The sequence below is a fragment of the Bubalus bubalis genome, chromosome 9, assembly GCF_019923935.1.
Source record: "Bubalus bubalis isolate 160015118507 breed Murrah chromosome 9, NDDB_SH_1, whole genome shotgun sequence".
Classification (NCBI taxonomy): domain Eukaryota; kingdom Metazoa; phylum Chordata; class Mammalia; order Artiodactyla; family Bovidae; genus Bubalus; species Bubalus bubalis.
This window is the reverse complement of record NC_059165.1, coordinates 64,552,167-64,578,174: the sequence shown is the minus strand read 5'-3', so window position 1 is coordinate 64,578,174 and position 26,008 is coordinate 64,552,167. Positions and strand designations below refer to the sequence as shown.

The window sequence follows — 26,008 nt, the reverse complement described above, 5'->3', positions numbered from 1 at the left end:
TGCACCATTTGGAAAGGGAGAAATAAAACCATACACACACTGGCAGTGAGATATTCCCTTTCAAGTGGCAAATATGATAGACAAAACCTAGCCTTGGCCAGGGCATGGAGGTGGCACCCTGTCCACTTTTGGCAGTGCAAAGAGGTGTGGCTTTCTCAGAAGGCAATGTGCATGAGATTTTACTTGTGTGTTCCCATGGGCCAGCAGTTCTGCTTATAAAATTATCCTGAAGAGCCAAATGACAAATGCACCGAGATGTGATGGAAACACAGCGAAAGAAATCAACTCCCATTGGTGAGGAGACTGGTCAAATTAGTATGAGTCCATACATATGGCCCTTAAAACAATGATTTGTTGATAAGAATAGATGTTCTTGATATTATATGATTGAAAAAGTGGCTTCTAAGGCTACCTGTGATATGTCTTTTATGTAACAGTGAGTGAGAGTGGGTAACACATGTACATGCACACGTGTGTATGCTGAGTGATGTCTGGAAGAACAGTCATTTTAGTGCTGGGATGGTGGTCTTGACTTTGTCCTCACTCTTTTCTGAACCTTTTGAATTTTAAGAATCAATATGTCTTTGTAATCAGAAAAAACAATACAGTTTTCATCTTGAAAAATGTTCTGGGAATTCCCCGGTGGTCCAGCAGTTAGGCTTCCATGCTCTCACTGCCAAGGGCCCAGGTTCAATCCCTGGTCGGGAAACTAAGATCCTACATGATGCATGGTATAGCAAAAAAAAAAAAAAAAAGGAAAAAATGTTAAATAGCATGCATGTGTGTGAGTGTGCGTGTGTGTGCATGCACAACTATGCCTGTGGTAGATGGAAGGGCATTCCAGGCAGAAGGAACTGCAGACACACGGAAAGAAGCTGGTGTGGCTGCCACCCGCAGTGTGAGCAAGGGCAGGGGAGACTGGGGACCTATACTAAGCAGGATCCTAGGGACCTGGGCTTGGCAGTCTGGAAGCAGGCCAGTGACCTGGCCTGTTCTGATCCCTGCTTCCTCTCTGAGAACAGCCTGCTGCCCTGTACCTAGCACTTAAATTTCCTCTCTTCTGTCTCTGCTTACTCTCCCCACCTTCACTCCTGCACACCCATTCCCATCGCCCTGTCCATCATGACTCAGCATCAGGTCCCCTTTAAGAGGAAGCCTTCCGATTGCTCTGGTTAGCCTTGATAGCTCCTTTTTCATCCTCTCACCCTTAAACTTTCATACCTGTCCTTCGATCAGACCTTAATTCCTCTAGGACCAGGTGAGGAGGGCTGTGAACTGAGAAGTTACGCTGGAGGTTGCCTGGATGCCTGTGATAGACCAGCTGACATCAGTCAGCTTCAGAGTCCCAGTGTGGAGGGAGAAAGCAGGCAGCAGAGACCCAGGAGGTGTTTTGAGTCTGGCATGTCACAGGCACAGTGCCAGACACTACACATAGCTTTTCACATTTATTCCCATTGAGCAGATGAGGAAACTGAGGCTTACAGAGGTTATGTGGCAGTAAGTGGTAGTGTTGTACTTGGGTATAGACAAACCCAGGTTCTGTCTAACTCCAAAGTCCACACTCTTACCCTACTAGTCTCTGGCTCTCACCCCCTGGAGGTTGGCTGGGCTGGGCCTGTGATGGGATCTCGCTGTGCCTTGCTGCCCAGACCCCACGGAAATGGACTTCAGGGTGAGAAGGTGATGTAGTCTCACTCAAGTGGTAGGTCCTGTCCTGGTGGAGGATGTGGGGGCAGTGCAGCATACCTGCTGAGGCCTGCTGGCCATCGTCCTCAGTGAAAATCAAGTGAGATATTTCCCTGTGCGGCCAGCTGGCAGGAGCACTGGGTAAGAATCTAATGGGGAGGAGGCTAGGTGTGTTGACCAAGAAAGAGCTTTCCCACTCAGAGATTCTCCAATGGTAGGAAGTTGGTGAAATGATAAAGGACAATTTAAGCAATAGCCCAACCGAAAGCCTTACGTACTGGTCACATCCATGGTTCCTTCAAACCCTGCCAGCAGACTCCAGGAAGCAGGCAGGCAGGTCCAGTGCCCACTGGCAGAAGAGGAAAGCTGGGCTCCAGGAAGGGACAAGGAGCCCAGGCCAGGGGCTAGAATCCAGAGGGTCCCGGGCCTCCCCCAGGCACCTCCCCCAACCTTGGGCTCAGTGGGCATTTTTGCCTTGATGGGTTGGGCCAGTCTCTGTGAGCCTAGGGGACTTCCCGGGGTGGCCTCAGCCAGAGACCAGGGAAGAAGCAGCAGCTTTGGAGGTGTGGACACCAGGCTCAGGGGAGCCATGAGTGGTGTGCCTGTACTCAGGGACCAGCCTCTGTGACTCAACAGGAGTGCTAGTTTGGGAGATGCAGGAGGGGTCCTTTGCCACACTGTCCTCTATGTGTGTGTTTTGTCTAAATATATCCTTTATTAGATCAGATTTGCCCAAAGGAAGAGTGAGGAGTGTGCGTGAAAAGGCTAGAATAAGGGTGGGGATCAGCATCCATCCCAGTGTGTCCTGGAAAGTTCCCAGAGAGGCCACAGGAGGGAACAGTTTGGGGAAACCCTCACAGGCCCCGCCACAGCCTGGCAAGCGGCAAAGTGGCCGGCTGCTTTGTGGCTGCAATGTCTTGGAGGGTTTGCCAAACACTTTCCGTGAAGTCACTGGGACGTTAAGCCCTTGGTTCAATTAAATGGGTTAATACGCTTTGTCTGATTCTGCTGAATGCTAATCGTATAATGTGATAATGGGGGTAATGGCGCTCTCAGCCGCGGTCATCACATGTGCCGCACCGTCCCAGGCACGCAGGGAGGCAGAGCTCACATTCCCGCACACTCAGGCCTCATTTTCCACTCATAAAAGCCCATTCTTCAAAGCCTTTCCAGCCCAACTCCCTATATCCATTTTCGGGACAAATTACCAACACTTAAAAAAAATTGGTCCATTTTGCGTAAAAGCCAAGTCCAAATTACTGTTCCTTTCCCCTTTGTGTTTTGAAATTTCACAAAGAGAAGGGTGGGGGGCTAAGGGGGACACAGGGGACGGAGAGACGAGGCAGGAGGGGAAAGAGGGAGAAGAGGGTATGAACGAAGAAGGAAAAAACAAGCCTTCTTGTTTCAGTAAAAATGTATTTCTGGAATGATGTTTCAGTTTACTCAGGCAGAAAAATTAGAAATGGTGTGCTTATTAAACAGGCTAAGTAAGCATGACTATTTTTAGTAGTGCAGTAAAACCTTGGTAATTTGGACCTCTTTAATAAAGATTCCATGATCATGCTGGCTGGCAGGCACACGCGGTGTGTGTGTGTGTGTGTGTGTGTGTGTGCACGTGTATGTGTGCAGGCAAGGTGAGAGTGTAAATAGGCTGCTGAGTTGGAGGACTGAGAGGGTGAGGGGACAAAGGGGACAGGGGTGGGCGCCCCGCTCATGAGAGCCTTTTTAAACTGAGTTCTCTCTGCTTCGCAACACAAGCTCATTAGAAATTCTTCTCTCTGAACACTCCTCTTGGCACCGACTAATTTGACATCTGTTTAAAGAAGAAAGTATTTGAAAACAAAAATTTTCATTTCTGTCAAAATCTGTAAAGATTTACTTGACACCACCTGTCATTACTGGCCTGTTCCCCCTCCGTGTGTGAGACTGAATCCTGGGTGTTGACACTTCATCCGGGGGAGGTGGTGACTGACCCCTCTAGGGTAAGGACAGGGACCTGTAGGCAGAAGGCCACTCACTGCCCTGAAGATCGCAGTTACTTGCATTTAAAAAATAATATTTGATTCATCCTGTCATGACTAAAGTAATAAACATGCTCAGTGCAAAAAAACTTGGAAAAGAAAAATGAAAAAAAAATCCTGTTTCCTACCACCCAAAGGTAGCTGCTGTTAACACTGTGCACATCCAGAAATTTCTCTGTGTGTGTATAAAAATAAAAATGGTACCGTACATATGTAATGTTCTGTAGATTGTCTTGTTTAGTGTTTTGGCAGAGAAGCTCAGTTTAAAAAGAAAAGTCAGTGGCAAACCTATTATTTAATTTTATGCTAAACTTACAGCAAAGTCATCAGCCCCACTTACTTTCTCTTGGCCGTATAGCAAGACACTTAGTAGGGACTTTAATGAGGTCTCAGTGCTCTGCTGCACAGAGGGATGGAGGATGGGGTGGGCCCACATGGGGCTCAGCTGTAACTGGGGCCTCAAAGGGTACCTGCTGAAGAGGGTTGCAGGGAAAGTTCTTCCAGCAAGCAGCAGACTGGCTCTGGTAGTGGGTTCAGCCTCCAGAAGTCCTGGGTACCACCCTCTGAATGCCTCTCTGGGTAGGCAGAGGCATAAACACAGATATACTTAAAAAAAAAAAAAGTTGAAAATGCACATAGTGTGAAATTTGCCATTTTAGCCTTTTTTAAAGAACAGAATTCAGGGACATTAAGTACATTCATATCGTACTTACCGTAACCATCACCACCATCTCTCCTCAGAATTTTTCATCATCCCCAAATGAAGCTCTCTACGCATTAAACACGAACTCCCCCTCCCCTTTCCTCCCTGCCCCTGGCAACCACCATCTTCCTGTCTGTCTGGATGAGTTTGCCGACTCCGGGTAGCTCATAGAGGTGGAATCATACAGTGGCTGTTGTTTTGTGATTGGCTTATTTTACTTAGCACAGTGTCTTCAAGGTTCATTCATGTTGTAGCGTCTGTCAGAGTTTCCTGCTGTTTCAAAGCCGAGTAGTATCCTACATTTTGTTTATTCATCTGTTGATGGACATGGGTTGCTCCATTTTTAGGCTATTGTTAATAATGCTGCTATGAACATGGGTGTATAAATATCTGTTTGAGTCCCTGCTTTTGTTTCTCTTTTGTATATACCCAGAAGTGAAATATCTGGGTCATATAGTAATTCTATGTTTTGTTTTGTTTTTTTTTAAGAGATCATTGTGCTGTTTTCCACAGTAGCACCATTTTACATTTCTACCAGCAATGCACAAAGGTTTCAGTTTTCCCACATCCTCACTGATGCTTGTTATTTTCTGCTTTTTTGGTAAGAGCCATCATGATACACCAGTGGTATCTCCTAGTGGTTTCCATTTATATCTCCCTAATGAAGGGATGGAGCCAAAACAAAAACAGTACCCAGCTGGGGATGTGACTGGTGATAGAAGCAAGGTCCGATGTTGTAAAGAGCAATATTGCATAGGAACCTGGAATGTTAGGTCCATGAATCAAGACAAATTGGAAGTGGTCAAACAGGATATGGCAAGAGTGAACGTCGACATTCTAGGAATCAGTGAACTAAAATGGACTGGAATGGGTGAATTTAACTCAGATGACCATTATATCTACTACTGCGGGCAGGAATCCCTTAGAAGAAATGGAGTAGCCATCATGGTCAACAAAAGAGTCCAAAATGCAGTACTTGGATGTAATCTCAAAAACGACAGAACAATCTCTGTTCGTTTCCAAGGCAAACCATTCAATATCACAGTAATCCAAGTCTATGCCCCAAACAGTAACACTGAAGAAGCTGAAGTTGAACGGTTCTATGAAGACCTACAAGACCTTTTAGAACTAACACCCAAAAAAGATGTCCTTTTCATTATAGGGGACTGGAATGCAAAAGTAGGAAGTCAAGAAACACCTGGAGTAACAGGCAAATTTGGCCTTGGAATACGGAATGAAGCAGGGCAAAAGACTAATAGAGTTTTGCCAAGAAAATGCACTGGTCATAGCAAACATCCTCTTCCAACAACACAAGAGAAAACTCTACACATGGACATCCCCAGATGGTCAACACTGAAATCAGATTGATTATATTCTTTGCAGCCAAAGATGGAGAAGCTCTATACAGTCAGCAAAAACAAGATCGGGAGCTGACTGTGGCTCAGATCATGAACTCCTTATTGCCAAATTCAGACTTAAATGGAAGAAAGTAGGGAAAACCACTAGACCATTCAGGCATGACCTAAATCAAATCCCTTATGATTATACAGTGGAAGTGAGAAATAGATTTCAGGGACTAGATCTGATACAGTACCTGATGAACAATGGATGGAGGTTCGTGACATTGTAGAGGAGACAGGGATCAAGACCATCCCCATGGAAAAGAAATGCAAAAAAGCAAAATGGCTCTCTGGGGAGGCCTTACAAATAGCTGTGAAAAGAAGAGAAGTGAAAAGCAAAGGAGAAAAGGAAAAAAAAAATTAAAAAAAAAAAAAAGAAAAGCAAAGGAGAAAAGGAAAGATATTCCCATTTGAATGCAGAGTTCCAAAGAATGGCAAGGAGAGATAAGAAAGCCTTTCTCAGCGATCAATGCAAGGAAATAGAGGAAATCAACAGAATGGGGAAGACTAGAGATCTCTTCAAGAAAATTAGAGATACCAAGGGAACATTTCATGCAAAGATGGGCTCGATAAAGGACAGAAATTGTATGGACCTAACAGAAGCAGAGGATATTAAGAAAAGGTGGCAAGAATACTCAGAAGAACTGTACAAAAAAGATCTTCACGACCCGGATAATCACAATGCTGTGATCACTCACCTAGAACCAGACATCCTGGAATGTGAAGTCAAGTGGGCCTTAGAAAGCATCACTATGAACAAAGCTAGTGGAGGTGATGGAATTCCAGTTGAGCTATTTCAAATCCTGAAAGATGATGCTGTGAAAGTGCTGCACTCAATATACCAGCAAATTTGGAAAACTCAGCAGTGGCCACAGGACTGGAAAAGGACAGTTTTCATTCCAATCCCAAAGAAAGGCAATGCCAAAGAATGCTCAAACTACCACACAATTGCACTCATCTCACACGCTAGTAAAGCGATGCTCAAAATTCTCCAAGGCAGGCTTCAGCAATACGTGAACCGTGAACTTCCTGATGTTCAAGCTGGTTTTAGAAAAGGCAGAGGAACCAGAGATCAAATTGCCAACATTCGCTGGATCATGGAAAAAGCAAGAGAGTTCCAGAAAACCATCTATTTCTGCTTTATTGACTATGCCAAAGCCTTTGACTGTGTGGATCACAATAAACTGTGGAAAATTCTGAAAGACATGGGAATACCAGACCATCTGACCTGCCTCTTGAGAAACCTATATGCAGGTCAGGAAGCAACAGTTAGAACTGGACATGGAACAACAGACTGGTTCCAAATAGGAAAAGGAGTACGTCAAGGCTGTATATTGTCACCCTGTTTATTTAACTTATATGCAGAGTACATCATGAGAAACGCTGGGCTGGAGGAAGCACAAGCTGGAATCAAGATTGCCGGGAGAAATATCAATAACCTCAGATATGCAGATGACACCACCCTTATGGCAGAAAGTGAAGAGGAACTAAAAAGCCTCTTGATGAAAGTGAAAGTGGAGAGTGAGAAAATTGGCTTAAAGCTCAACATTCAGAAAACGAAGATCATGGCATCTGGTCCCATCACTTCATGGGAAATAGATGGGGAAACAGTGTCAGACTTTATTTTTCTGGGCTCCAAAATCACTGCAGATGGTGATTGCAGCCATGAAATTAAAAGACGCTTACTCCTTGGAAGGAAAGTTATGACCAACCTAGATAGCATATTCAAAAGCAAAGATATTACATTGCCAACAAAGGTCCATCTAGTCAAGGCTATGGTGTTTCCTGTGGTCACGTATGGATGTGAGAGTTGGACTGTGAAGAAAGTTGAGCGCCGAAGAATCGATGCTTTTGAACTGTGGTGCTGGAGAAGACTATTGTGAGTTCCTTGGAATGCAAGAAGATCCAACGAGTCCATCCTAAAGGAGATCAGTCCTGGGTGTTCATTGGAAGAAAAGATGCTGAGGCTGAAACTCCAATACTTTGACCACCTCATGCGAAGAGTTGACTTACTGGAAAAGACCCTGATGCTAGGAGGGATTGGGGCAGGAGGAGAAGGAGACAACAGAGGATGAGATGGCTGGATGGCATCACTGACTCAATGGACATGAGTTTGAGTGAACTCCGGGAGATGGTGATGGACAGGGAGGTCTGGTGTGCTGCGATTCATGGGGTCACAAAGAGTCGGACATGACTGAGGGACTGAACTGAACTGAACTGAATGACAAGTGATGGAGAAGGCAATGGCACCCCACTCCAGTACTCTTGCCTGGAAAATCCCATGGACGGAGGAGCCTGGTAGGCTGCAGTCCATGTGGTTGCATAGAGTTGGACACGACTGAAGGAACTTAGCAGCAGCAGCAGCAGCAATGACTAGTGATGTTGAGCATCTTTTCATGTGCTTATTGGCCATTTGTATGTCTTATTTGGAGAAATGTCTGTTCAAGTGCTTTGCCCATGTTTGAACTGTTGTTGTTCAGATACACTTTTAAAAGCAGTGCTTGTGCTGAATGGTGGGGAGTTGAATGGTGAGAGGAATAAGGAAAGAAGCAAGAGAGGAGAGAAAGGACTGGGGAGAGGCAGGAGGCCAGGACATGTCAAGTGGAGGAAGGCATAAAGGAAGACAGCCCTCTGCTTCTTTTCTTTAGCAAATCCTTCTTCAGCACGAACTGTGTGCAGACATTTCTCCACATGTCACTGTCCACACCTGTTTGCCAATACATCCCGGGTCTCAGGGGCTGAAGAGACCCTGCTGCTAGTGCCCTGCTTCCAGGAGGCCGTACTCACAGAGGTTAAGCTGTGGACTCTGTCTGCAGGAGGACAGGCTGGGATCCAAGGCTCTCAAGCTGTAGTGCCTTTGGACACCCCGAGCCTCAGCTTCCTCATCTAAAAATGAGGCTCACAAGATAAATAAAACATGTACAGCCCACAGCAGGGGACGGTGCAGAGGGAGGCATGGGGCCATGTGACCAGTCACCCAGCACAGCTTTCATCTGCCCTCAGCCTCCACCTTGCTTCACAGGCAGCCTCCTGCCCCTAGACCTGCTCCCCTCCAGCATCCTGATTTACAGGCCCGCAGGCTCCCCAGCCCATGGCTGGGCTCTGGGGCTGTGCCTCCTGGGGGCCCTGCAGCCTCTCTGTCAGTGGACACCAGCTCTGGGCTACAGCGTCAACTAGGAGGCAAGGGCCAGGCCCGGTGAAGAGACAGCACAGGAGTGTGAAGACTGGGGCTCCTGTGGGGAGAGGGGCAAGGAGGCAGGTCAGCACGGGCTGTGGGAGGAAGCCTGGGAGAGCTCCCAGAGGGAGGCAGACTGGCAGCACCCATATAGGAAATGAGAAACTCATAACACCGAATGGGAGTTTGGATTTAATGGTTGATATCCCAGGGCCCTGCCTTCGCCAGGCAGCTTCTCTTGTGTCCTGCCTGCCCACCCCAGGGCTTCCTCAGTCCCGGCTGTCACCTGGTCCCCCGCTTCTCTCCCACACAGCCGAGTGAGCTTGGTGAAGGCAAGACCTGGGATCTTTTCCTCTCTCCCAGAGGACAGCTGAGTCCTCTGGACCTGAATTATAATTGTTTCTCTCCTCCGCAGCCCACCCGCCACCCCCAGCGCAGTACAAATGCGCTTCCAGTTGGAGGGTGTACAGTGCAGTGGGGGTGGCACCTGGACCCTGGGCAGAGGGCTGGAGTGCAGGTCCTGGCCCTTTCCTCCATGAGCTGGGCCATCTTGGATGAGCTTTCAGTTCTCTCTGAGTTTCGGTTTCTCCCAGTGAGAGACTAGCAAGCCCTTCCCCGCTGTGAGGAGTGAATGCTTATATACTGCCTAATTCTTATACAGTGCTGGCATGGGGACGCAGCGCTCAGTCAGGGCCTAATGTTGGCTGTCAGTAAAATGAAGTAACACAACAAGAAGTGTTTGGGCGTCTTCACCCCACGTTGCAGGAAGCCCTTCGGGGAGAACTCTGGGTACGTGCCCTCTGTTCCCGAGGCTCATCTCTCAGAGTGCTGACTGGCCCAGCCCATGTTCTCCTCCACACACCCAATGGACAGCAGGAAGTGGGCTTGGTTCCTCTGGGTCTCCCAGGGTCTGCCCATGGAGTGTGGTGGGAGGACTGGACCACAGGACAACAGGCTGGGCTCCTGGGAGTGGGATGGAGTGGGGCAGGTGGGGGAATCAGAGGACTGTCAATCATGACTCACGTTCATGGCATTCAGCAAAGCCTGAGGGAAAACCAAGGTGGGTCCTAAATGACATTTTCAGAAATAACCTGTTGAGAAACTTACAGAAGCTTCATTAACATGGAAAGTAGGGGACAGGGCCCTCAGGAAAAGAGGCAGGACAGCTCACGTTAATAATAACAATAGCATCTACAATCACAATTCCATCAAAAGCAACAAATTATTGAGCACTTACTGTATGCCAGCACCACAGCTAACACTTGATGTGCGTGATGTCATTTACTCCTTTAGGCAACTGTGTGAAGTGATTGTTGTTATTCCCTTTCACTAAAGAGGAAACAGCCTCAGAGACCTTAACTCTCTTGCCCAAGGCAACTCAGAGGTAGAGGCGGAACTCAAACTCTTGCTTTCAAAGACCACAGCAAAAGTTCCCATGGATGCCAGAGCCAAGTAAGCACCCCAGGAGAAGGGGAGGTCCCTGGGCAGAAAACCACCCTCATTCTCATTCTCATTTACCCTCTTGGTGACTGAGGCCCTGTTACTATCATACCAGGGAGCAGCAGCAGGCTGAGGCATGTGGAGAGAGGGCCACCCAGAGCCACCCCAGGGACTCCTCAGGCAGTGCCCCCTGGCAAGGCAGCCTTTCCAGCTGTGATCCCCTCCCGTCCCAGGTGACTCAGGGGCCCAGACGGAGGCCTGCAGCCTGACTGTGGCCATGAAGCCAGGGGAGCGATTCCGTTCCCTTCCTGCAATGACTAGGCATTACGAGGGGTGCACACGGGGGCTCACCCCACTTTCCATTGGTGCCCACTGTGCCTTCAAGGCAGTGCTGGGCACACGCCTCTTGTCCCCCAACCCTCATTTGTGGCCTCTCTAAGCCTGTAGCAGCCCTTTAGGGCTCACTTTGTCAGGATCAGGTAAGAACAAGACTGCCTGTGTTTTCTGAGGGCCAGTCCTATGTTACTTTGGCCACCTGATGCGAGAAGCTGACTCATTGGAAAAGATCCTGATGCTGGGAAAGATTGAAGGCAAAAGAAGAAGGGGCTGGCAGACGATGAGATGGTTAGATATAGCAACACTTACTCAGTGGACATTAATTGGAACAAATTCTGGGAGACAGTGAAGGATAGGGGAGCCTGGCATGCTGCAATCCATGGGGTCACAAAGAGCTGGACACTTAACAATTGAACAAGTCCTATGTTGCCAGCAGAAATTATGATCTCTTTAAGATCAGACAGCGCCCCCCACCCCTGAAGTTGTCCATGGTAATTGGCATGTGGTAGCCTTGCACAGAGTGGGGAGTGACAGGGTTTGAATCCACTCCATCACTCCTACTGTATGAGTTCTTTAAGCCTCTGGGGCCTCATCAGGGAAAGGGGACAATGAGGATGCTTCTTGCAGGGCTGCTGTGCAGGTAAGGGTGCTCATCTATGAGAAGTGCAGGGGGCTCTAGTCCCTGAAGGGCTCAGTAAATGATAACACTTGCCACTAAAGACAGAGATGGCGCCACCTCCATTGAAAAGCCTTGCCTGGCTATCCTGTTTGAGGCAGGACTTTTTTTGTTTTCTTCTCTTCTTACTCACAACACCCTGTTCTTTTTCTTCAAAAGCACTCAGCCCAGTTTGTAATTATACGTGTTTGTTTACTTGTCCATGAGAGCAGGGACTGTGTCTGTTTTCTACTTCTCCATCCCCAGCACCAGGGGCAGGAGTGCAGTAAATGTTGAATGAACCTCCCCAGTCCTCTTCAGACAGAGCAGGACTAGCACTTTCTGTCATTTCTCAGAGGACTTGGCTCTTAAAGCCCCGCATATTCCTTAGCACCCCCTCCAGAGATGACCCTGCAGCTGGTGTAGCTGGGGAGAGCTGGCTACTCTCTGCAGCCACAGAGTTCCCTAGGTCAGAATAGCTGGGTGGGACCCAAGGCTGGGTCCTGCACTCACCTCGGTCATGGTCCCTGATGGGACAGTGGGGTCATTCAGCTTTTGCCTCTCCTCCCGGCTGCAGCTCTTTGCCCTGTGGCCCCACAGCCACATTAAGTCTCCACCAGAACCCCTCTTCGGCCCTCCTCTCACCTGAGGCTGAGCCCGACATTCAGAGAGGCCTCTCTGCCTCCCACTTCCCTCTAGTCCCACCTCCTTCTAGGTCTCCCCTGCCTCCTGCCCTCAGCTGAGACCAGGGCCCCCTGGCCTTGGCAGATGTGTGAGTCAGGGAGGCACTCTGAGTCCAGATGTGATTGTGTTTATGTTTCCAGAGAGTGAGGGGTCGGAGCTCTGGACTGGAGCCGTTGGGGGAGGGGTGGTCTGGCTCCAGCCCCCCTGCCCCAACCTTCCCTTCCCCCACCTCCCTCCCCCAGCCTGTGTATCTGGCCCTGTCCTTCTCAGATCCCGGCACTCCAAGTCCTACAGCATCAGGCTGAACCATCCCGCAGGAAGGACCCCTCCTTACTCCTCCTCTGAAGGTGAGAAGACCATGGAAAGATGCTTGACTTTGGAATCCGTGTGACCTTGGCCCACTGCATAGTGTGATGGAGCCCTAGTTCCATCATCTGTATAGTAGGGCCAACACTCCTGACCTCAGAGTCAGTACTCACCCGGTCTGGGAATGTGTGCACAGGGCTCTCCAGCTATTAACCCATGACTAAGCCCATGGCCATACCGCATCCCCAGCTAGGGCCTGCCTGGGCCCAGCCCCAGGGCATTGCCCATCACAAGGTGACTCTAAAGCAGAATACTAACCCCTCCTTCCTCACCCGCTGCAGCTGCAAACATTTTGTTTTGCCGTTAGAAATGACTTACTTAAGGGAAGCAGAATTTTACAGGCAGTTTACAGGCTGGTCTTGTTCAGTAGTTTCCAAAGTGGGGGAGGGTGGTGGCGCTGGGAGCCACAGATACGTTGGTATGGAAGGAAAGTGAGAAATGAGTTCTGCGTGGTGGACACTTTCACCGGAACAGCCATATGCCCCTGGGTGGGATTTCGATGTGGAAAGGCAGAGGGAGGCCCTGGCTAGACTCTGGCGGATCCAGCACCCTCGGTCCTCCTGAACAGCAAGAGCAGGGCTCACGGTGCGGCATCGGGCCTATGAGAGAAAAGGCAACCCCAGGCCTAAAGAAACTCTTAGCGGCTCCCACCCCAAGGTTCCCGGCAGACAAAGGCTGCGCACCACCCTGAGAGGCTGGAGGGCCATTCAGGCCCAGCCTGAGCAGAACCTGCAGAATCTGGCGGTCCAGGCTGGGGCAGCCCGCGCAGCACCGGAGGCTGAGCGGCTCAGTCGATTGCTTCGGGGGCGCGCGCGCGCTTGGAGAGGGAGTTGGTAGCGCCCAACCGCGCCCTCAAGGGAGCTGGGCTGAACAGGCCAGGAATGGTGGCGGGGAAGTGGGGGTAGGGTCCTCTGGCGGGGTCGGCCTCGGCTCTTTCCTCCTACGAGCAGAGCCCACGGGGGCCTATTTCCCTTTCTACCCACCTTCCTTCTCGCCGAATGAAGCAGTCAGGGCTCGGCAGTGGTTAGCACGCTCGTACTATGGTTTTTAATAGACGTACATGGACAAGTCGATATAGACAGATTTATAATTCTATACAGTCAGTCCGACATACACAGGGACGCTGTAAACAGGGGCGCGGGCCGGAGAGCGGGTGTGCAAAGTGGGCGCGGCTGGGGCCCTGGCCGCGCCCCGAGCTCTCCCGGCTCGACTCTTGCACGGCGGGCGGTGAGGAGGGGGCTTTTCGCTGGGAAAGGGGGGGGCCCTCTCCTAGCCCCGGGGGGAGCCGAGCGGAGGGCCTGGGTCTGCGGCGAAGCTTGGGGGCTGGGATGCTCGGAGACAAGCACTCAGCATGCTCCCGCCTCGACCGCACCGCCAGCTGCCGTTCCTTGGCCTTAAAATAGGACTCCGGGGCACGGGGCAGGCGAGGGCTCCTCGAGGCGCGCCGGGGCCATTAGTACGGCTCCGCGGCGAGTTCCCGACCCTGGGCTGGGTACCATCATCCCCGGCTCAACGCCCGCTCCAACTTGGGTCCGGATCGAGCTATAAGGTATGCTCAGCCGGGCCCAGCTAGGAGGGGGCGTCTTGGTTCCCACCTGGCCGGGGCCCAGGTTTGCCTGGGCTCCGCGCTCCAGTTCACAGGCGCGGCCGCTCAGTCTGGGTCCAGCGCGGCGGGAACGCGGGCTACGGGGGGGCGTCTCCTCCGGGCCGCCGGCCTGGGCACTCGCCTCCCCCGCCGCGTCCCCTCCGCGGAGTGGCCCACCTGGGCCCCAAGCGAGCGAACGTGCACCACCCGCGCCATCCCGAGGGAAATTGCAACTCATCCGTTTTTTTTCGCGGCACTTTTCTCCGACGTCTTTTTTGTTTTGTCTCGTTTTGGAGGGTAGAGTGAGGTCCAGGAAAGCAAACACAAAATCAAGCCGGAGGTGGGGAGGTGGGGAGCAGGGGGCGGCTCAGGAGCCAGGTCCTCCGCGCCGGCCCCGGCCCCGACCCCGGCGCCATTCCGGCCGCCGGCCCGCGTGGCCCGGCCGGGCGGTCAGCTGTTGTACTGGCACGCGTTGAGGCCCGAGGCCGGGCCCTGCAGGCCGCCGTAGCCGAAAGACGAGTGCTGCTTAGACTTGAGCCGCAGGCTGGCCAGGCTCGAGTTGCACGTGTCCCGGTAGACGCTGTAGGGCGAGGCGGGTGTGCCATACGGGCAGGCGCCCGGCGACATGGCCGAGTTAAGCGAGGAGCCGGTGAGGTTGTTGATGTTGTTGAGGCCCGAGTTGGGCATGCCGGGCACGGCGCCCGGGCCCATGCTCGAAGGCATGGTCATGGAGGAGATGGAGCTGGGGGCCGAGAACATGGACTGCGACGACAGCGGGCTCATGGAGTTGAAGAAGGTGAAGCTCTTGGTGGAGAGAGGCGCTGGCGCCAGGCTCTTGGCGGCCCAGTTGTTGTAGGAGTACCCCGCGGCGTACACGTCGTCGTAGGGCTGCACCAAGCCGCTGAACTGCGGCACGTAGCCGCCCTTGCACAGGTCCAGCTGCTGGTTACGCTCGCGCTTCCGCCACTTGGCTCGCCGGTTCTTGAACCAGACCTAGGCGAGGGGGACCGGAGAAGGGTCAGGGCTGCCGGGCGGGAAGGTGCCCCCACCGCCCCCGCCCCACCCCGAGGCCTCAGCCCGCTTCCTTCTCCCCAATACCGTTCTTTTCTTCCATATTTGCGCCCCTGCCTTCTCCCCACAATGGTTCCTTTCCTGTCCCCAGAAAATATTATTAGTCTTTTCTTTTTTCTGATCTTTATCCTCTTCCCCTAATTAAATACGGTTTCTTCTCCTAAGGCGGATCCTCGTTTTGTTTTTTTTTAATAACAAATATTTGTTTTCTTTCTTCCTCTCTCAACCAGGTTATCTTGTGCCTTTTCCCGCAAACGGTTCCCCATCTATCTCCTAAATACTCCGTCCATTTTCTTCTCCAACACCAAAGGTAGTTTTCTAACCTCAAACATAGCATCTTGCGACTCCTCAGTCTATTTTTCATTCCTCAGATAGTCTGTTTCCATCTTTATTGGTAATATTTGATATTCTCATTTCTGTCCCAGGTGTTTATTTTCATTTGGTCCACCCCGCTATCTGAACCACTTTTTTCTCCCTCAGGCCATTTTTCTGTGTTATCCCCCATTTTTGATCCTTTTGATTCTTCTCCAAATATTTAGTTTTTTCCTTCTTTCCAAATATCTTGACCCTCACTATTTTCTCTTAAATAGTCGATTCTTTATTTTTCTCAAATACTTGATCCTTTTGCTTCTCCCTTAAATATTTATTTCCTGCCACCTAAATATATGCCAAATATGTTTTTCTGCAAATATTTAATTTCCTTTCACTTCTTACTAGTTTCTCTCTGCTTTCCCCCTCTACTTTTCCCCACAAAATTCAGTTAAGAACCTCTTTTATTCCCAAATCCCAGTCCTTGCCCTGGGCTGTTCCCCCGACCTTTCTTGCCAGATCGGTGCATGTCAGCCTTCTCCATCCCAAGCACTAACATTGCCTGATTCCTCCCCCCACCCCACCCGTACCACTGTAAACCGGGGGGCAGGATTAGTGAGTTCTGGATTACTGAGTGCCGTCTTCTCTCCCTACCCCACTGGGCTGGCCAGCCTGACTGGGGCAGGGTGAGAGCTGAGGTTATAGCAGGGAGTCTGTGGCCCCGGTGGGACTTTGGTTTAGTTTGGGACCTGCTCCCAATATCTGATTAAATGTTTGTAGTACCCAGAGAAGAAATTACTCTCTTGCTGCTCTGGCAGAAAAGCCATGTATTCACTGGGAAGCGAGGGGTGAGAAGAGCGAGTGTGCAGTCTCATCTTGGGTTGGAGACCTTAGATCTCCAAAGGGATTCCTCCTGAAGCTCACTCGTCCACCAGATTTGTCCCCCACCTCCCACCTGACCCCAGTCCTACAGGAAAGGTCATTATGGAAAGGGTTCAGCTACAGGTTGGCTGATGACTGACAAAGACTCAGGTGGAGAATATCCTGAGATTGTGAACTAGCCAACTGCGGATGGAACCACTGCCCCAGGAAGTTTTGAGACCCCCAAGTCTAGGCTCTTCCCAGGCCTCTCTAAGACTGCCAGGCAGGATCTGCCTTTCCGTTTCGTTTTTGCAGGAAGGCACTAGCGGCCCCACGTCCCCAGCGGCGGGTAATCCTCTGCACAGATTAGGGTGGTTAAGTCCGGGCGGGCTCTGGGCTCTACTGGGCAGGGGAACGTCCCTTGGGGCCACAGGCCTTTGGATGGGGGCTGCGGTGAAGCCAGAGGGTCAGGTAGGACGTGGGTCAGAAAGATCCGAGGAGACAAAAGCCGATGGGCGCTAGCACCAAACGGCTCAGCAGCAGCTGGGTAGACTGGGCCTAAGGTGGAATCTCCTCGGTGGAGGGAGGAAGAAGGTCTGAGTGTTGGAAAGAGTGTTAGTCTAGGCGCGCGTCTAAGCTTTCAAGGTCTGCGCTGGGCCGGCTGGCAGCCTTCTGCGCGGGTCCCCTTAGGCGCACACCCCGTGCTCACCCTCACGCGTGGCTCGGTGAGGTTGGTCCACACGGCGATCTCCTCCCGCATGCTCATGTCCGGGTAGCGGTTCCTCTGGAACGTGGCCTCCAGCTCTTGCAGTTGCTGGCTTGTGAAGTGCGTGCGTTGCCGCCGCTGCTTCTTCTTCTTGGCGGGGTCCTCGGCACCGCCGCAGCCCGCGCCGCCGGCACCGCTGTCCTCGGGCCCCTTGGGTTCCCCGCCACGCTCCTTTTCTGAAGCAGGCAGGGTGGGGCGCCGGTCACCTCGGGCTTTTGCCCTGTTGCACCCCGTCCCGGCTCCACCGAAGCGCCCGCAGTCAGCGCTGGCGGTCCGCCCTCCCGCCAGGGGCCCTGGAATTGTCCCTGCTGGAAAGAGCCCGTCTGTGCCTGGTCGGTCAGTAGTCACCTTCTGGTCAGGCTCGTCTGGGAGCAAAGCCCAGGAGTTGGAGCCACGGACCAAGGTTCCCAGCTGGGCAGGGCCTGCTCTCACCGCTCAGCACACGCTGGAGCCCTACGTTGATGCCACCCGAAAATGTACAGTTTTTACGGCTCTTGGGGGTTCTAAATCGGAGGAGATCTCTGCTTTTGTGAACTAGGATCAGACTTTTCTAGCTTGAAGCTAGGGGATCCGTGGAGCCAGAGCCAGGCGGTGGCCTGCACGTTCTTCTCCCCGGGCCGGAGCCGGAGCCCCACTGAGCCGGGCAGGCACAGCACAGCCAGTTTCTCGGCCTTAGCTCCAGGCCTCAAGTCCCAAGGCCCAGAAAATCCCTCTGGCGGCTGCAGGGCAGCCCAGACCCACAGGCTCTGTCTAGGTGACCTGGGAGCTCTAGTCTCGCTCCCTCTCTCAAGCTACACAAAACACAGTCATAGAAACATTGAAACATAAAGAAAAAGGATTTAAAACCAAAATACTGAATCCCAGAAAAGCTAACAGCTCTATGGGTAAAAACACAGAAAGGGTCACAAACTCTTAAAAATAGGCAGATAGAAACACAGCAAACGCAAATTAAGAAGTCAGAAACCTCCATGCAAACACTAACTAAACACAGTGCTGTACGTTTATAAGCTCCAGGCAGGCACAGGCATTTATTTATTCGGGGTTTTTAAAACATCAACGTAGTGTTGTAGATAGATTTTTTTTTTAAACCCCTTCTGGATAATGCCCTTCCCCAGGTAATTTTTAAATCCCAGGGAAATACAACACTGTAGTTAGGTAACAAATTCCGCAAGTAACACCACTGTAAGTGGATTTTGAGAAAACCCCGGAGAAACGCGCCATTTTGGATTGACTTTTAAAAATCTCTTATATTATTGTAAATAACAAGTAAAATCTCTTGTAAAATGTAGAAATTTTAATTTGAAAATGTACCTAGAATAGCAGTTCTTTCTACATCGAAATATACAGTTAAAAATTTAAGTCTATTCTCATACTTTTTTTTTTTAAAAGAGCAATCTGTAATTATATATTTCTCCGGGCTTTTAAAAATAAAAACCAACCAAAGGCCACGGTTAAAACTTTTGAAAACAAAAGTACCGTCCGGCGTTGATTGTTTTTTAACCAACCATACAGAACCTCTCAGAGAAAGTCACTTAGGGATGCAAAACAGAAACAAATAGAGATTACAAACGCGTAGAGAAACACTCAGCGGTGGATTAAGAAGTGAACGCAGAAGAGGCGCCCAAGGCCCGGGGAGTGGGGAGCTTGGCGGCGCCGCCGAATTAGGACCGAGAGCGCCGGAGCCGTTCGGAGACCCGGGAGCCCGAACAGGGCGGGGGGTTAGCCTTGTTGCTGCCCGCGCCGCCCACCCGCCGGCCCAGCGGTTGCTGGGGGGAAAAAAGCTTGAGCTCGGACAAAAACGCAGCGCGGAAGGAGACGTGCCTGAGCCGAGTTGGAGCTCTGGATAGGCGGCCTGGCGGCTCGCGGCTCCCGGCTCCCGGCTCCCGCGGCGCACGTGCAGCGGGGATCCTTCTTTTGGGGGGTCCTATATCCGAGCCCGGCGGCGCCTCTTGGCCCGCCTGCCCTCGCTGTCCTCTCTTTTCCTTTTACTTAAGGTTGTTGTTTTTTTGCCCGCCCCCCCCCCCCCCCAGTTTGCTTTTCTGACTTCGCCCGCCATACCTTCTCTCCGCTTTGCCCCTCTCAAGTCAGTCGCCCAGTCTGTCGGGGTGTCTGTACTCTGTTTCTCTGGGCACTTTCTCTCGCCCACCCGCCCATTCCTCTCTGATCTGCTCCTCTCCTTCGGTTCCAGCGGCCCCTGGACAACCAGTTGCGCAAACCTAACTTTTCTCCCCGCTCTATTTGCTCCTGATCGAGAGAGGCTGTCATTTCGACCTTCCGGTTGTAGGTTCGTGCATCGGCCGGTCAGTTGGAGCGACGGGACCGCGTGGAAGCGCCTTGGGAAAGCACTAAAATTTCCGTTTCATAAAGATCGTCCATGTCCACGTTCATCGTCAGATGGAGAATGGGAAAAGGCAAGGTCCTGACGCTCCTGGAGCGTAGAGCGAGCCCGACTGCGGGGCGCGGCCCTGCTCGCCCGGGTGGTTCCGCGCGCGCCTCGCGGGGAGCCGCTCTTACCTGGTAGCTCCGTGTCGGACGACTCGCTGGCGGAGTTTTCGAGAGGCTCGCGGGGGTCGGCCGTGCGGGCTAGGTGGAAGGCGGGCCCCATGTCGTGCGGCTGCGGCGGTGGCGGCCGGAGTCCCTCTGGCAGCCGCTCCAGGCTCATGCCCCCCTTGAAGGCGTCCATGAAGGCGGGGACCGAGGCGGGCGCTCCGGGGGCCGGGGCTGAGCGCGCCCGGCCGCCCCGGCGGCGACCTGCGAGGACAAGAGCGCAGCCCCTAAGCGGCTGCCCCCCAGGGCTGCCCGCGCCCGCAACGACGCCGCGCTCGCCCCATGGGCCGCCCGGGGCTGCGGGGCCAGGCGGGCGGCAGCGGCAGCGGTTTCTCGCGACCCGGGGGCCCGGCTTCGCGCTCCGCGCTGCGCTCCCGCCGCTCGGGCCTCAGCCGCCCGCCCGGCCCCGGCTCCGGCTCCCGATCCGGGGCCGGTTTCTAAGGCTCCGGACGGCGCCGGCAGAGTCTGTCTTAAAGCGACAGCGCGCACCGCCAGGTTCCAGCAGTCCCTGCGCCAGGGGTGGTGGGTGGGGTGGGCCTGGGTGGGAGGGGGCTGGGAGGGAGGGAGAGAGCGAGCGAGCGAGGGAGCGCGGGCGGAATCCAGCCCCGAGCCGCCCGCGCCGCCGCGCCCTCTCTGCCGCCCTCCCTCCCTCTCGGCCTGCCTCGCCCGCGCCCTCCCCCTCCGCAGCCACCTTCCCGCCGCCTCCCCCCTCCCGCGGCCTCGCCGCGCCTCACCCTCCTTCCCCGGTGGCACACTGAGTTCTCCCTCGGCCGCACAAAAGAAACGCATCTGGCTTGCAAGTCCCGCGCGGCTCGTGCCCACCTCAAGCCCCAAATGACTTGTTTCGCTCAGAAATCAACTCCTGTCTGGGCCGCCTCGAAGTTCCGAGCCCCCGGCGAGAACAGCCCGGGATGAGTGAACGTTCACCGAGCAGGATCCAACCGACCGGGCGCCTGCGAGTCAGCGCCAGGGCGGGGGCAGAGCTCGGGGCTCGTTCCGGCAGCTCCCAGCGGCGTCCTCGTCGAGGGGCCGCGGCCCCTCCTTCCCCGGCCTCTTCTCCCGGGACCCGAGCCAGGCTGAGTGACAGCAGCCTGCGCTCTAATGGGCCCCCGGATGCTGCCTCCTAATTAGCTTGGACCCTCTCCCCCAAGGCTGCTTCTCAGGCCTACCCCCTCTGCGCCGCAGTCAATTTTCCGGGATTGGGATAGAACCGATGGCTTCTAATCAGACGAAACGTTTCTGTTGGCTCCAGGCCGCTGTCGAGTGCAGCAGGAGACCCCAAGAGCCCTGCCAGGCCCCCACAGCCTCCTCTCCCCTTGTTTTGCACCTTCAACGGTCTGGCCAAATCCGCCAGGTCCCGGCCTTGGCCACCACAGGGTGGGCCTCTCTCTGCCCTCTTCCTGGCAGGTTCGCAGGGCCTCACTTTGGCTTCTCAAGTGTGGCAGGCACAGGCCCGACAGGCCAGGTGACTGCAGTTTCTAAACCTAGGCCAGCAGGCCAGGAAGCCTAGGACAGTCTTGGAGCTTCTCTTAGCTACAACGGTAGCTAAGCTGCAGCACCAGTGGGCCCTCCATGAGCACAAACACGTTCCCCTTCCCATCCCTTAGAATGAGTCCCTCCTTGAATCCTCCTCCTTCACTGAAGGTTGTTGAAGGATTTTGCTTAACAATTGTTAACTGGTCCTGAGATGTCAGAGTCTTGAGCAAATAGGTGACAGCTGGGATGGTAGGGTGCAGCCCTGACCTGTTCCTCTAGCCACAGGTGGACCCCAGGGTGCCCTTTGCCCCTCTTCTGTGTGCCCCACTAGATAGAAGCAGCACTGGGCAGGATGGTGGTGGGGGTGGGGTGTGAGGCCCGGAGAAGCACTGTGGTCATCTCCAGGCCCAGTGCCTCATGCTTGGGCCCAGGGCATCCTAATGTTCTCCTGGGATCTCTGCCTGGGGCTAACTGTGCAGGCTGTCAGGGTCTGGGACCCTCAGCAGTCCCTGCCCTCACCTGGCTCCCTATCACCCTGGCAGTCACCTGCCTCCACCCCAGGCTGAGCTCTTTGGTGAGGATTGTGGGGGCAGGGGCGTGGGCAGGGTAGAACCAGGCCTGCCTCTCACTCCCTTGGCCCCAGCCCAAGGCCCCCAGCTCTGGGTCCTGGGGAGTAAGCACAGTTCGTTAGGGCCGGCCCACTCTCCCTGGGTGCCTGTGACCACAGGGGGCAAACTCTGAGGCTGGGGCCAGAGGAGAATGCATCCAGGAGTTTGGGCTGGGGGAGTGGCTCCAACTTCTCCAAAGGGAATTTTCTGTAGGCTGAGACCCCCAGGGAGAAAGCAGACTTGGTGTGTAGGGGATGGGGAGGGGCTCGTGGACACAGGGAACAGTGGTTGCTGAGCATTTGGCCTCAGCCCCATCTTTGACCACAGTTTTCAGTTGACTCTCCTGAAGGAGCAATACCTCCTTTCCAGGATGTATTTAGGTGTTATGCCATGCCAGTGAGTGCCCCTCCGCATGCCACCTTCCTGGTAGCTGCCTTACTTCGATGGGACAGTGAGCCACCCAGCCTGCCAGGGTCACAGAAGCATGCACATACTTATATGTACTGCGAACCTGTACAGGTGTGCTGTGCACACATACACACACACATACTCACTGTGCCCACACATGGGAGTGCTGAATACAGTCACATACATGTACACACAACCAGGCCTCTGAGCTCCAGAACACTGATGCTGTCTGGCACGAAATCTGGCTCAGAGGGGTATGTTCTAAGCCCACCAAGTGTCAGGCCAAGGTGGGAAGCACAGTGCTCCTCTGGGAGGGGTCGTGAAATGAATGGTCTGCCTTTGGGCGTCCAGAGGCTGGCCATCACAGCTCACACTCCCCAGAGGGTCTAAAGAGTCAGGCGTTCCGTGGATGGGGACTGTTTTGTGACTCTGTAGCTCTAGCTACTCAGTCTGAGGGACTTGTGTCCCTCACTGTTGATGCATTTAATGCAGTTATTGAGCACCTGCTGTGTGCCCCTCCAGATCCAAGCCTCTGGCAGTGCTCCAAGCGGTCACAATAATCCCTATATTTGGAAATCTTGATGCCTGCTGTGTGGACTGAAAGGTCCTCAGACTATTGCGGGTGAAGCTCCATATCCCGGGGCCCTGAGCCCTAGGGAGGGGCTGAGACTAGTGGGGGCTGCCCAGGGGTGTCTTCTCCACTAGACCCAGTCAGCGCTGAAGGAGTAGGGGTGAGGAACTGATCCAGAGGGGGCCCTGGCCTGATCTCGGGTGCTGGCTGGAGAAGGGACCTGGGGTGCTCTGTCTTCTTCCTCAGCCGCTCTCTCCCCTGGCCGCTATCCCGGGCAGAATAGGGGCTTCTTGCACACACTCACAGATGCAACACACACACACAAACACACACACACACACACACACACATGAGACAGGAGGCAGCTCTCTTTCAGGAGTAAGAGCAGGGATTCAATGTTCCCTTGGCTTTGCTGTGTGACCTTGGGCAAGGCTTGACCTACACTGTGCTACAGCTCCCAAGTCTGACATGGCACAGTGATCCCTGACTGCTGCTTCAGCCTCCACCTCACCAGATGATGGGACATGAGGAAAGAAGGGAAGGGGGCTTACTGGGGTTGGAAACAACCCTCCAGGCCACACAGAGCTAGCAATGATTCTGTGACTTGCAGGAAATTTGGGGCTTAGAGTCCTGGCTGGGTTCAGCAGAGAAGCCTGGGCTCTTGTTGGGTTGAAATAATCACCACAGGGACCCTTCCTGAGGCTGGGCTTACAGAAAACAGGCTCTGCCCAAGAATGGCTTAGTCATTTTATTTGGGAAGGGTAATTGGAGGGTCCTCATGGAGGGCATCCTTCCACCCACTCACAGGGGTACCTTGTCCTAATCTTTGCACCAGAATCAAGGGATTTTAGGAAAAGGAAAGGAATGTGCCATGGCTTGCCTCCGGGGCCATCCGTGACTCTCTGGGACATTCCAGCCCTAAGCCTCTTAGGCCGAGGAGAAGTTCAAACTAGAAAACCCAGTTTTGGGAGTGCAGCCGGGACCACCTACCTCCTTCTGCCAGATCTAACACCCCCTCCCCAATAAAAATCATTGTTTCTTTGACTGAAAGCAGCTTCTGGGTGATGGGAAAGGGGCGCTCAGGTAGGTGGCTGGGAATGATCTTACTGGATCCTTTCAGCTTTCAGGTCCCCAGCCTGCAACCTCCTTTCAGTCGGGGTTCCCCAGCCTGTCCCAGTGAGAAGAGCTGAGATGTACTGGGAGCACGGAACTCAGAACTCGCTGAAAGCAGTTGGTAGAGCCCATCGCTCTCCAGGCTCACGGCTCACCCAAGCCCACTGGTCACTCTGTAGTTTCTGAGAATGGCTGAGCCAGGGGACGAGCAGGCTGGGAAAGTGGCAGTGGCTGGTCACACAGCTGGGAAGCAGAGGGTCAGCTTTTGCTGTACACAGTCTCCTCTTCCCAGCAGCTGCCTTCCTAATGGAAGGGCACGCTGAGCCTGGCCTGAAGGTCAACGAAAGCCACCTCAACATCCCAGAGTTGGGCACCGGGTCTATACACCCCAGACCACTTCTTTTCCTTTTTCAACAGAGGTGAGGGCTTCCAGAGCAGTCTGAGGAAAAGGCTGGAGGCCAGTGAGTCCACCTCTTGGGCTGCCCCCCGCTGCCTGTAGCTTTTGTCATTATTCTTGACCTGTATCCTCTGCCAAGTGGACAGCAACCTGGGGTTGCCACCCTCTAGCCCCCGTGGCTGTCAGAGGCCACTGGGCTGCCAAGAGAATACCCGAGCCCTGGTTTCTCAGAAAAGTGGATTCAAATATTTTGATTAAGGGAATTCCTAAATTAGAAAACATTGGAACCAAGATTCGCTGGAGGTTCCCATTTCTGCGATCCGGGCCGCCGGGGGCCCTGCTTAACCACGGCGGAATCAGCTGAGATTTAGGAGGCTGGTCAATTTCAGAATTCCGAGACCCGGTTCTAGAGAAGCGGCTGCGTGCTCGGGAACCCTGCGTCAACAACCAAACCCTGGAGAAGCTGCGGGAATATCTTTATTGGATTTTGCGAAGAGCACTTGGGGTTTCTCTTAGGGTAAGGAAAAGCCTGACGGTGGCGGCTAGGGCAGGCCGCTTTGGGCTGGGGGCGCCTCCAAGCACTGCGGCGGGACTTCGGGGTGCGCCGCGAAGAAAGCCGGGGCTCTGGCCGACGTCTGTTGCTTTTCTACATCATAGCTGCCCGAACAAACGAACGAGCGAACGAATGAAGCGGTTTCGTTTAGGAAAAATACCCTCTTGACGCGAAGTAAGGCCAAAGTTCCCCGTGCGTGAAGAGGGGCCAGCGCTTCCGCTCGTTCTGGGGCCCCCATTCCTGGGTGCAGCGGGGAGCGGCGGGCGGCCCTCTCGCTTGCCGGTTCTCCCAGAGGTCCCCGGCGGTCCGCGCCACCATGAAGGGCTGCGAAGGGCGTCCAGGGCTGTGCCCTTGCAGGGCTGGGGCCCGCACCCCCGAAACTGTTGCTCTTTTAGGGTGCCCAGGGCTACAGCGTGGCGTGGGTCCGCCGGTTAGGTGAGGTAGTGCCTGACGATGGCAGCTGTGATTGTGCGCTGGGCGCAGGAACGAGCTCCTGGAGCTGCCTCGATGGCGCCTGGCCTTCGCGATGCGCTCAGTCCGGTGCCACCGGCTGGACCCCACCTACTCCCGGAGCGAACAGCGCGCAACTCGGCCACCACCTCCTTGCGCCCCAACACCGCAGGGACCCAGCGCCCCTAGCTCAAAGACTCTTACCCGACCCGGGCTGCGCGGCGCGTGCGGCTCCTCGGCTCCGGGCTCGCTTGCCACGGACTCTGGCTTAGATTTTCACTCCGACTGGGGCCCCGGATCCAGCTGTGTCTCCGGCTCTGTGCGCAGCTTCTGCCCCTTCTGGTTCGCTACATCCCAGCGCGCAAGGACCGGGCTGCCGCGGCTTGGCCCGCTCCTCCTGCTGCCGCCGCCGCCCGTCGCCCGCGGGGAAGGCGGGGACACTGACTGGGGAGGCGGGAAGGGGGGAGGGGAAACGAGGCGCTCGTCGGGACCGGCGGGGAGGGGGCGGCGCGCAGTCCCGCGGGCTAGGGGTCCCGGCCTCCCTCGGGGCGCAGGCAGGGGTCGGCGCGGCTCGTGGCCGGGGCCCGAGGCCGTAGAGCGCGCCCCGGGACTGCGCGCGCGGAGGAGGGGCCTGGCCGCATGCGGACGAAGTCTCTGAGGGTCCCGGCCTGGCCCCGACGCGCCTTCTTTCCCCGAGCTCAGTTTCCCACCTGACACTCGAAGGGCTGGGCCTGATCTCGGTTTAGTCGGGGTCTGGTCGGAGTTTCCCCGGGTGCCGCCAGGTGAAGGTTTGAGCCGGGATTTTGAGAGTCGACTTTTCCCCCTTT

General features: G+C 54.0%; 1 protein-coding gene across 1 annotated transcript; it reads right to left on the bottom strand.

Moving 5' to 3' along the window:
* Window positions 1–13,487: 13,487 nt before the first annotated feature.
* On the bottom strand, window positions 13,488–20,054 carry PITX1 (paired like homeodomain 1). The gene is made up of 3 exons (XM_006042782.4): window positions 19,573–20,054; window positions 17,002–17,234; window positions 13,488–15,044 (listed from the first exon to the last, which is right to left on the bottom strand). The coding sequence occupies exons 1-3, from the start codon at window positions 19,739–19,741 to the stop codon at window positions 14,502–14,504; spliced, it is 945 nt and encodes a 314-aa protein (XP_006042844.1). The 5' UTR covers window positions 19,742–20,054; the 3' UTR covers window positions 13,488–14,501.
* Between the last annotated feature and the right edge of the window lie 5,954 nt (window positions 20,055–26,008).

Bases quoted from the DNA above. Each gene is read 5' to 3' on its own strand.
- PITX1 (XM_006042782.4), bottom strand. From the start codon at position 19,741: ATGGACGCCTTCAAGGGGGGCATGAGCCTGGAGCGGCTGCCAGAGGGA. The intron at 17,235-19,572 runs GTAAGAGCGGCT...TGCCTGCTTCAG, and splicing joins GTCCGACACGGAGCTACCAG to AAAAGGAGCGTGGCGGGGAA. The intron at 15,045-17,001 runs GTGAGCACGGGG...CCCCTCGCCTAG, and splicing joins TCACCGAGCCACGCGTGAGG to GTCTGGTTCAAGAACCGGCG.